Here is a 12,500-nt window from a genome sequence, read left to right as displayed (position 1 = left end):
GCTCATACAGCTTATTTAAGAGTTCACACACACCACACACACGCACACACACACACACACACACACACACACAAAACTGGACAAGCACAAATAGGGCAACATTACGAACAAATTTAACAAAAATGGTTAAAAAATGCATCATTAGCAAGCATGCGAAAACCAAATAACAACATTGACAGAGTAAGGTCTACTTATCTGTATGTATGTGAGTGTCTCGCAATCGATGCATACGTAGGTATGTTTACACATGTTTTTTTTCCCGCCCTGTAGCGGGCAAATAGTGCATATGCATGCTTCCAGTATTATGTTTATGTTAGTATGAGTATGATATATATATATATATATATATATATATATATATATGTGTGTGTGTAATACATGTGTGTACCGTATTGCTTGTGATTAAACTAAATCGGAAACATAAAAGTAAATTAATATCATCAGAGTATGACTATAATGTGTGAGAGTAGGTGATTTTATGTGTGTGAAATAGAGACTAAGAGAGAGCAGCAGAGGTATAATAAAGATGCAAGGGAGTGAGAAAAAAATAAAGAATCGGATATAAAATAACTCTAAAATATGTGAGGTTTTAGTGGGTCCTGACAGCTTTAATAAGTGACATTTCAGTGACAAAGGGTACTGCTCTTTCTCTGAGAGATTTTTCATGCTTTTAGTACATGTTCTCTCAATGTCACAGTGTTGAAAAAGCTTTGAACTGAATGAAATAATATTCATGTGGCCATTTTTACATTACCATGAGTCAAATGACTTATGCGCCATTAGCACCCTTACACTTGATAATTTCACTTCAGGGTATCACAGAATTAGTTTCCAAAGTGACTTATTCTTACAATTTCGGATTTCACAAAGCTAAAGGAAATGGTGGTAGTTCCAAAATAAGAGCAGTTAATTAACAGGGGAACTTTTTGTACTTTTTGTGTAGATTTTAGTATTGTGTATAAAACATTTAATAATAAACCCACAATTAAATGACTGCAAACTGTGAGAGGTTATGGATCTTCATACTCCAAAACTTAAATATAGATGGAGAGACTGGACATTAGTTCCTCCATTGGCCTTGTAAACTCAATAACTGCTTTGATGCCCCAATTGTGTTTAAAGGTCTACAAAACTTTGGTTTAGGTGTGTGATCAAAAGAGAAGAGAAGAGAGACGAGAGGGATGAGGAAATAAAGGAGAAGAGGCAGAAGGGGGCGGTAAACAATGTAACAACAGCTGATTCACATTCCCTAAACAAGCCCATAGCAAGCCAAATCAAACCATGATTAAGCTTATCAGAACAAGCTATGATTAAATATATCAAAGCAAGCCAGGAAGAAGCATGCATAAACTGAGACACCATGACAAAAATACATATACAAAACATCAAACAACAAAAACATAGCAGTCAAGCAGAATGCAAGAGCAATCTCTTATAAAGGCTGTGGCATTTTCAACCCATTTGGGTCTCAAAAAATGTCACATTTTAACATGTCAGTCACAAAATTTAGCACTATGTTTGCATGAATAGACGTTACCACATGTCTAAATAGGTAACACAAGATGTTTCTTTGCTGTCAATAAACAGAGGCACAAAAGTGTTGAAACTAACAGCCTTTTTAAGAGACCAAATTAAAGAAAGCAAAACCAAATGTAAAAACAAGCCAGTCCAAGCCGAATCAAGCCATCACACGTTAGTTCATTAGCCATAGTGACATTAAGATGTGAACTCACATATTGAAAACTTGTTGCTGGAGTCTTTGCCAGGGAATAATTTAACGCCCCGCGATTTAAAATCTACTGATCGCTTCACTGCAGAGGAGAACAGAATACAGAAAAGAGAAGAAAAATCAGAGAACAGATTGGATAAAGTGGGGGAAAAAATGAGACCTAGCGAAGGAATTCGAAAAAAAATGGCAGATTCTTCTCCCTCACAATGCTGAGAGAGAGAAGAGTACAGTAGAAAAGAAAGTTACAAAGGCAAAGTAAATTTTAAAATGGTGAACACAGATAGCGAGAGAGCCAGAGAGAGACAAAAAGAGAAGTACAGAAGCAGACAGAGGAAAGTAGGAAAAAGTGTTTCAACAATAGCACCATTCAGCACCATTTGTTCATAGGAAGCTTAATCTTTCTCTCTCTCTGTCACTCAGATGCATACATCAGATGTCGAGGTGTTTTGTTGGAAGCCCCATCATATTCTGAACAAAAGCTGGTAAAGGAAATTGCAGCTTTAATCAAAATGACAATGATGCAGCTCTGTAATCAAAGCATTCAAATAATGGTACGTTAGAAAATAAATGGTTCCTTTAATCAGAGTAAACCAAAGACAAGAGCAGACAAACTGACGGAGGGATCCCTGTCAGCATGAGCTCTGTTTTCTAACATGGGAGACATCATTTCAATGCAGGGTTAGCAATGTTGTGCCTGTATGTTACTATAGCTCAGCATGTATGTTTGGAAAGAAACAGTATGGAAGACAAAGTGAGTGGGCGAGAGCTGTGTGTGAATCCATGCAATTATAATAAAATCAAAACGCCTTGGGGTAATCTCAATTTGACTCCCTCCAGATTTGATTTTTTTCTGCTCTACTCTGTCAAAATAAATGAATATAGTACCAACATAAATAATAAAAACATAAACACAAATATATCTTGTCCCGAATGACAAACTACAGTGACAAATCACTTTAATGAATGTCTGATAAAGTGGCTGACAGACGTCGTTTTCATAATGACCTGACTAATCCATTGAATGGTGACAAATGGTAGATGAGTTAATGTGATACAATTACCTAATGGTATACGGTGGCTACATATATGCACATACATCAGTTACATTATATCTGATGTGGTTAAATTACATGTGTATTTTATGCCAATAATTATCGTAGTGTCACTACAAACATGCACATACCCTACTTAAAATGTTGACATTGTACCAAATCGATGAATGTGCTAACAATTAATCTAATGCAAAGTGGCTGAACATTATCTCCATTCGTGCATTATTGTGTTAACTTACCAGCATGATAATTTAATGTGGTTCCAACTGTATGTGAGTATGATGTGTGTATGTGTGACCAGGGTGACAGATACCAACCTCCACCCTATAATACTCAATTTAAATGAAAAATGTATTACTAGGTACTTAATTAATCTTGTTAAATAGATGTTAAAAGTCTAAGATGAATACTTTTACTAAGCAGGGCAATTTATTTTGTCTAAATATACTTTGTAACCACAGCATTAGCAACGTAAAGTACTGTATATCATGTGATACTTACACATTTACACTGCCTGTTGAACATTAGACAGTAAACATAGTACTAGTATATTACATTTACCTTGAAACATGATACATCATCTTCCTTCAAAAATTAATAGCAATGATAATCATCGATAATGTGACAAAAATACCTCATGTAGCACGTCCGACAGCAAAGAAAATATTACAACACACAAGGTTTTCATCTAACTGTAGGCGGTGTAACTGCAAATAAAAGCTGAAGTTTGTGGGTTGAGTTATTTTGCTTTTTATTGAGGTTTAGGTTAGAATGTCCCTTTGCGTGAGCTGGGGGATTAGGAAATAATATCCATTTATAGCTGTAAATAAAAACTCACAGGATTTGGTACTTTTAGGGTCTACTGTGATGGTGACTTTTAATGGTGATTTATTTCAACACGTAATAGATTTTTGGTTTAAAAGCACATTACAGCTTCAGGCCTTGATGTATTTTGAGGGTTCATCATGTTTGTTCATATTATTAATGATGTCACCATTAGACTTGATACTGTGGGGAACAATGTGTAATTCATTATCAATAAGTCAAACTAATCATGAACAACTATGGATTTAACATTACATCTTAAACTCATGTGTAACAACTGTTTATGGTTTATGCTGCCTCAAAGCAGTATTCACATAAAAAACACGCAAAAACACTTTATTACTCATTTCACAGGAATCCACCTACACAAAGAATGAAATGTATTATTCCTGACACTGGTGTCATAGATATTCAGAAGGGAGGGGGGCACGCTTGATACCTGCTATAGTACTCTCTTAGATAAAAAGAATCTTTCACTGTATCTCATTAATAATATTTAAGAGTAGAGATTCATACACCCCCACCCCCCCACATTCTTATTTTTCATGTCATTTCCCAAACAATTTGGAACAACTACAGACAGCTGTATTTAAAAATATAGCTCCCAAGAAACTATGATAGGAAGAAGAGAATGAAGACATTTTCCATTCCACTGCATTGCAGACCTGACGTTGGTCCCTCTAACATGTGCTGGTTTTGTTCTCATTTGTGGACATAAAAAAAACCTTACGCAACAATAAAACAGAACAAAAAGGGGAGAGAAACAATATATTACACAACTGTATCACTGCCTTCAGATTAAACTATTTAAAAATGTCCCAATTGTCAGAAATTAAGAACATTGATGATCAACAGACTCTTGTTGTTTTCTACAACGAGGGGAAGCTCTGATCTAGATCAAAGTCCTACAATCAGGTTTGAAATGTATTTCCCCCAGTTACGCAGCCAAAATGGGAAATCTGGGCCAAAAATAGTTAAAAGTCAAATTTGTTTTTGCCTGTGCATATTCATTCACACTATAAAGCCTGTGTTAATATGCATCATAAAACCTGTCCTGTGTGAATATGCATCAAAGTTAAATATGCCCATGTTAATATTCTAGCCTACAAGCAGCAGCTCTACTGCAAACGACAGATGGAAGGGCATCAGCATTTTAGTAAACCATATTTATGAACTAAAATATTGCTAGCAACAGAATAAATAAGAACTGAACTTAAGTTAAATAACTTAGAAAAAACCTAGTTCCATGATACACACGCTGAACCATAGTCTATAACAAAAGCATCTGCTGGAGCCTGATGTAGGCCTTGATACGGACTAAAATCTATTCTATTCTCTTTCAAAATTTATTACCAAAAGCTAGAGCTACACTGTTACCCAAGGAAGGATCCAGCTCAATGACTCACTGATTTTAGTCATACTTGCTTGTTCACCTCAATACCATCTGGATTTCACATTTCTTAAGAGTCTTAGTGTGGAACAGTGGAGCATTCTCTACGGAGGTGATTCAAGCAGACAGGCATCACGCACTTTGATTGAACCCATCAGCTTTTGCCTTAGATGCCCCTCGCTGCTGTTTTAATGTACCCACAAGGGAAAGCAAAAATCTCCTGCTGACTATGGTAACACATGAAGACTGAGGACTAAAATATCATGGAAGGCTTTTGAAAATCAGCCCAAAACACAGTATCTGTCTAAATTTCCAAAATAAGCAGTCAAATTCACATGTTCACCAATATGAGCACTATGAGCTCTATTAAGATTTATAAGCAGTATAACATTGAGTAAATGGTTTATACGTGACATACATGTTTATTTCAGTTTTTATCAACAACTATAACTCCTACTGTAGTGTATAAACAGATAATGAATGATAATATAGTAAAAAACTGGTTAACTGGTGGCACATGTAGATGCAGGGGCCGGTAGATTTTATAAACTTGCTACATTTCATCAAACATCATTGCATAATGTCTGATTGGATTTGATTTTAAAGGGCGATGCCCAAATTGATAAAGATAGATGATCAGGAGATTTTGACTATGGAAATGGTTGAGCATGCAGATGCTGTGGCTGGTAGCTCCTTCAAACTTATCTGTTTTTGTCATTTGTTCATTCGGTGTGATTTAACTGGACTTTTATTGTGATGGGCCACTTCCTGTTACCTCTCATCCAGTCACTTCCTGTGACCATAATCTGATACAACTTGATGGCACAGTGTCCTGGTAACAAAACTCCTCGGCATCCCATTGTTCGTCCTCTTTTCACTCTTTTCTCTCCGCTCTCTCTCCCTCTCCCACACCGGGTGATAAGCCTCCGGACCTCGGTGCGATCAGGCCCACCGCCGAGGCACAAGAAAGGATTAAAGTGTGTAATGGGAGTAAACTGCAGAAGTTGACACAAAGTCTGCCAGCTGACTCTACAGGAGTGACACAAAGGAAAGTTAACGCAGAGCTGTGAGCTGCAGGAAAACAAAGTAAACAGAGCAAAACACCTTTCTTCCCGCGACCTGCACAGCAAGGACTTTTAATGACAGGACGACAACTCTTTTAAACCTGGATAGTCAACAGATTCACATAACTTAACAGGGTTACCGGCTAAACACAGGACTGTTTAACCCTCTGTTAATGTTAATGTACTGATTTTCATTATTGTTACGATGTCAATATGTTCAACCTAGGTCACGGCTGTAACTGTAGTCTTTGAGACACCGCTTCACACGGACAGCATCCCAAGGAAGGATCCAGCTCAATGACTCACTTATTTTATTCATACTTGCTTGTTCACCTCAATACTATCGTTACATGCCACTAACTCTTTAAACCTCAGCACACACAGGAAGGGGAGGTAACTCAAACCTCACGCTTTTCACATGTTCCTTTGTGTCTGACCAACACGTGTTTCGTGCTCATTTGAAGCGCACTCACATTATTATCTTTTTAATAAATGGTCGTGTTTATAAATGCTGGCCTATTAATAAAAGAGTGGGTGATACCAACCTCTCCCATGCAGAACTCCAGATCATTCTGCTTAAGCTACTGATATGGTGATTTTGGTTGTAATTATTAATTTAATTATTTATCAGATTTCCATATTGATAGATTTGTGTATTTTATGTGACAGAATCAATCACTTATTAGCTATTGTTTCCCTTCTTTAAGGGCTGTGCCCTGAGGAACTAACTAATTAAAGTTATTATCTATTATCTTGATAATTGATCAGTTTTGATACCCAAAATTAATTGATAAGACCAACATAGTGTGGTGCCCATTTAAACCAATGTTACACCAACAAATGGTGCCACTGTGTTTATTATAGCACCTACATCAGAGTAGATCACCTCATTCTAAGGTAATGAATACAAAACATTCTTATTTTTTCATGGGTTGGCTACAAATTCTGAATAAATACCTTTGCACACACTGAGTTATTCACAGCTTTAATATATTCAATTAGTGAGCGCAATCAGTGTGTGAGGACAGTTGTCAGTGCTGTAGACATCCTCTACATTTGATTAGCTATTTTGTAACCACAGACCAGCGATCATACAACATCACCAGATTGTGTCTATGCAAACTAGCTGCATTTATTCAACCAAGTACACTGCATTCCCTGCTACACTTACTGTAATGATCCCAGTGCTAACGGCCTTTTTGATAGAGCACCAGCTGAAAAAGGAGTCAACAATGAAAGCCAGTGCCGGTGAAATGCAAGCTCCAAAATAATATAAAAGATGATAAAGGGGTAGTTCATAGATTTATGAGCTCATATGAACCCCCTGAGGCTCACAGTGTCTCTCTACTCAGTTTGACTAATGGTTCTTAAGCCAAGGCTGACAAGGAAAAGGACTTTGGAATTTATTTACACAAAAACTAAATGGTATATTCCACATGTGCTAAATGCTTTTCCTTGGCTGTAATTATCCAGAGCATTTCAAGATGTGTGCACTTGATCACGAGCAGGTTTGAGACACTATGAGAGTCATATCAAAGGTACCATGCAGTCGACAATATCCAATATGTCAGCCTCCCTGAGGGGTATAGTGTCTCACTGCTCGAGTTGAATAATGTTTCCGTACCACTGGTTGACTGGTGTTTCTTTTGTACTGACTGACTTATTTTGTTGCTATAGCATTGGCTGACTGATAATGCCGTCAGTTGTTCATTAAGAGCCAATCACAGCCCTGCAGACACAGAAACTCATGAATAAGTAATGAAGAGAGATGATGGAGGGATGTGACTGGTAGGTTCTGCTGCAGGGAAGGAAACAGATTGTTCATACCTGACACCCGAATAGACAACAGACAAACAGACGCACACACAAACACACACAGACACACAAACACAGCAGCACACACCAATTACATATAAAAAGTACACATTTTGATAAATTCATCAACTTAAAATAGACACACATACATAAAGAAACACCCACTTATAAATGACACATATACAGAGCAGCAGAAGATACACCAGCGGTGACAAGAGTGACACATACAGACGCACACAATTCTATGTGTACAGGAACAGGTAGACACACACACGTGCAAGGACACACATATGCCTAAAGCACATGGACACACTCACAGGCACACACAGCGACACAATCCACAAACACACACATTGACAGCCAGGTGTTGAGGGTGTTGGGTTGGGCATTAGAGCAGAGTACCATGCAGGGAAGTGTGTGGACAGAATATCTAATCAGTGTAACCCTCAGAATTTGCAAAACCCCATCCATGCTGAAGATTTTATTTTTTTGTATTAGGACATAATCAGTAGAGAAAGAACCATGAATAATCAGTAAACAATGGTAAATTACAGAAGAAAGGAAGCTTGTGTTCTTGTAATCCAGAAGGAGCACAATGTCTTTATTTTATCTTTCAGTGATAAAATGTAAGGTTTCCAGTATGTAAACAGCTTTCAAGTGTCTGAAATGCATAGTACGTATTGTAACAAAGTGTCTGAGCAATGGAACAGATGCAAAATCACTCTATATGCATCCATTAGGGGAGGAGGTGTGACTTAATAATCTTGGTTAATGGCGTCATCCATAGACATTCACATATCTCATACTAGCCACAAGGGGGCACAGTGGCAAACTGTAAGTGGCCGAATGAGTGACTACAGAAGGTGATGTCTCTGCAGATCTTGACATCTAATTTGAGTAAAGTTAGAGGTAAATTTCATTCATAATCAAGAGGAAGGCTGCTAAAAATCTCTGCACTGTTCCTATTTTCTGTGCGTGGGTCATTATAAAAACAGTCACAGGTTAGGGTCAGTGTCAAGTTTCCTCTGACATACAGCAATCAGAAGATAGATGTGACATTTTCATTATGCTGATGTTGGAGAAAAAATGCTTTCTAAACATTTCAAATGTTGGAGGCTGAAAGTCTATTGATTTTGAGGTGCTACCTCGAATTCAAACAGGATGACCAACGAAGGTCATCGAGAACAGTCAGTCCAACCACTCCCTAAGTTCTGTCACGGGGGGAAAATTCCTCCGTCCTGGATTAACTGAAACGTATAACTTTCAGTGGTGAGAGGTGCATAGCAAAAATAGTGAAATTGTTATAGAAGGTTGTGTGGAAGCCAGCCATTTGTTTGGCTTGAATTGGAATTGATTGGAATCTGCCATTGCAAAAACCTCAAAAATGCACCTACTACCACACTGTGATACTCTTGGATTTATGTTTGCTTTTAAGGTGTGAAAATATGAAATATGCTGTGAAATGCTGGGAAAGACCTCTCGAGCACTAGCTCTGCTTTTGGCAAGTGCTGAATCAGGAGAGCTGCAGACATGTCAAGCCAATCAACATCAGAAAAGTACGAAAAGTTACACATTTTGTGATCACCACACTGTATTACTCTGTATTAATTGTTGCAGATTTGCACATATAGTGAAACTGCTGAAAGACCTCTACATTAATACAGCATTAAGGGCATGTTAATACAAGATGAGGCTAACATTCAGGGTACAAGACCTTTAACTGTAAAGATTTACCTTAAAGGAATAATAATAACACAAGGTTTTTCTTGAAATGTTTGGTAATTAATCCAAAAGCAGCAGTACACATGAGTTAATCATTTGATAAATCATGAGAATGAAAAACAGCCTCTAATGCTTGAGAGAGAATACTGTAGTAACGATGCAGTAAAACGGATCCATGTATTTCTCTCTCAATCACATTCTCTCAGGCATTTTCTCCTCCTCCTCCTCCCTGTTTGCTTTGAATACTGATCACACTTTTTTCTTTTAAGTCTGCAATATTCAACAGATTTAGACATGGGAATTCTAGTGAGGTTAAAGTTCATTTTGTGCTTTTAATCATTGTGTTTTTCAGGTAAACTGTGACATTCTGACTTTGCAGCATGACCAGGATCTTTCCACTCATATTTTTTCTGCCCCCTTCACCTCCACTTTCTGTAATTTTAATGTTAATTAATAAGAGCCAGACATTATTTCTCAGTGTTCAAACTAAAATTCGTACAGTAAATGGAACCACTGGCAACCATTCAATTGACTATATGGCTGGCTGACTGACCCTTGAACTGGCTGACTGCCAGACCAAATGGCTGACTGACTGGCTGACTGACTAGACACTCTAGGCTTTTGCCTGACACTGTTAATGGAGCTACTTACAGTAAGTGCAACAGTAGTAAAATCCAGATTGACCAGTGGATTGACTGGATGACTTTGTGAATGACAATTACACTGTAGGAATGTGGCTGGTTTCTTGTGTGTGATGATGTTGGTCTCTTTCAAAATGATTGGAATTTAACAAAATTAAATTACACTGTGAGGAAAATGTTGCATGAGAGAGAGTTATAAAACACTTGTGGAATGACGATTGATGACAGTAACAACAGACAATTAAATCAGATTCACTGGCTTTAGGCACAGTATGAAGATGGCAGCAATATTATGACAAATGACAAATTGACTCCCCATCGCATTATTGTACTTTTAAGTACTTAACGAATTTTGAAATAAGCAGTTATTTAGTGAAACTACCTTTTGAACTTTCTTTATGGTTTTTCAACTAATTTTCACGATGTCTGGAATCAGATGACCTCCACTTATCTCCGGACTTGAATATATTAAGGAGTATAGTAAGAAATGTTAACAAGAAAAAACACTGTCTACACTGTTTGACAGTATTACATATGGACGTTCTGATTGCTCCAACACTTTAATATTAAAAAAATATGTAGACAATGATTGAAACACTCCCAAACCAAGACACTGTGTTTTTATGGCAGTAATAAAGAAACAGCATTGTTCTTGTATTACAGATTATAGTAGAGCAAATCTTATTTTTTTTTATTCATGATAAGGAAAAATGTAAGATCTGACTCATATTGTTCTCTTGTTAAGTGGTTAACTCTTTTGTATGCAGTTTCAAACCATGTATGATTTCACTACTATCTAAGGTAACGTTACATCCAATAAAGAGAGAGGGCACTGCTAAGGTAACATAATGGGGCTTTTTGGTATGTAACCCCACCATCTAATAGGTTAATGATGTGCACCTTTGTAGGTAACGCATCTAACACATGTGGAGATATCCATAGCTTGAAAGGCCTGCAATACTTGATAAGCTATGATTAGATAATCACTGTCCGGAGGAGGGGTTTAGCACACTGTTGTACATTATGCATATATTTCTAGCTGGAGGAGCAGTTACCTGAATGGCTAGCACAACTGGTGGCTGGATAGCTGACTGTCACTCACAGGATGACTGAAAAGCATGTATGACTCACTGTCTGGCTAGGTAATCCATAACTTTTTCCCCAATTTCTTGTTATAAATAATTACATAGCGAGAACATTTATCTTAAAAAAAGTATGACCCTGAAAATGATAAAAGTTGACCTATTTAAAGGGTAAATTTACTGTAAAATTGCGTTCTCATATATAATTCCTGTAGCTGTTGACAACTCAGAGTTTATTTGGCAACATGAATCACTGGTTCCTAGCTTTGGATGAGAGCTGTTCATGTTCTTTTTTTATTTAACAGGCAAGATGACTGAGAACACATTCGCACTTCCAGCTACAGCCTAGGGGGGTATTTGCTGGGGGGTGCGACCATACTGTAAGACACCTGGTCACGTCACATGTAACATCTGGGTTTCGGTGGTTTACTAAAGAAAACTCTGAGCATCACTTAGCCTTTTACCACAATATGGTTTTCCCAACCTGTCCTCACATTCACACCTGCAATCTTTAGGTCCCAAACAAGCTGCTGAAAAGTCCAGCTACCACCAGCGTATTATCAAATTCAATCTGTAGAAGTATGCATAAAAACGATCAAACTCCAATCTGATTTGTTGTTCCAGTGTAAATGCCTTTAGGTCTCAAACAGTAATTACAGTAATGAAGCTTTTAGCAAAAATTCAAGCAGGAATACAATTATAGTTTTAATTTGATCATCACATTAGGGATCCACCTCAGTTATTATACAATGACTTTACTAGGAAGGCTTTCCTGTCAACAAATGATCATGGCTGAAGGACATTTGGACAAATTTCCCTGTTATGTCTCTCTACTGTCATCGCTGTCACTTAGCCACCCCATCACCCAACCGCCACAAGTGTCTATGCTTTTAAAGGGGGATGTCTGCTATTTGTAAGGGTTTTCCCTCATTTAAATTGATCTAACTGACACGGCCAACTCTAAGTTAGAGGTTCTACAAGTGTGGTGTCTTTCCTTATTAAAATACAGTTGAAACTCATCCCATGACCTTAAGGTAAAGATATTATCTGAGGACTGACAAGGACACTGGAACTGATTCCATTGAGTTTTAATATTATGCATTTTACATGTAGCTGCAATATTACCAAAATAAATAATTTACACATTCTTGTATAATTATGTAGGACCTTGTCCTCGTCT

The 12,500-nt window shown here is 37.4% G+C and overlaps 1 protein-coding gene across 1 annotated transcript in view; it reads right to left on the bottom strand.

The window, feature by feature from the left end:
* Positions 1 to 12,500, bottom strand: part of LOC118343277 (CUB and sushi domain-containing protein 3-like) — a 323,719-nt gene that overhangs the window by 121,885 nt on the left and 189,334 nt on the right. The window contains 1 exon segment of the mRNA XM_035682048.1: positions 1,734 to 1,811. Coding sequence (XP_035537941.1) covers positions 1,734 to 1,811 — 78 coding nt within the window.

The sequence above is a fragment of the Morone saxatilis genome, unplaced genomic scaffold (genome assembly GCF_004916995.1).
Source record: "Morone saxatilis isolate NCDOM2014 unplaced genomic scaffold, NCSU_SB_2.0 Contig9, whole genome shotgun sequence".
Taxonomy (NCBI): Eukaryota; Metazoa; Chordata; class Actinopteri; family Moronidae; genus Morone; species Morone saxatilis.
The sequence above is the reverse complement of the archived record's forward strand: the minus strand, read 5'-3'. Positions and strand labels throughout refer to the sequence as shown.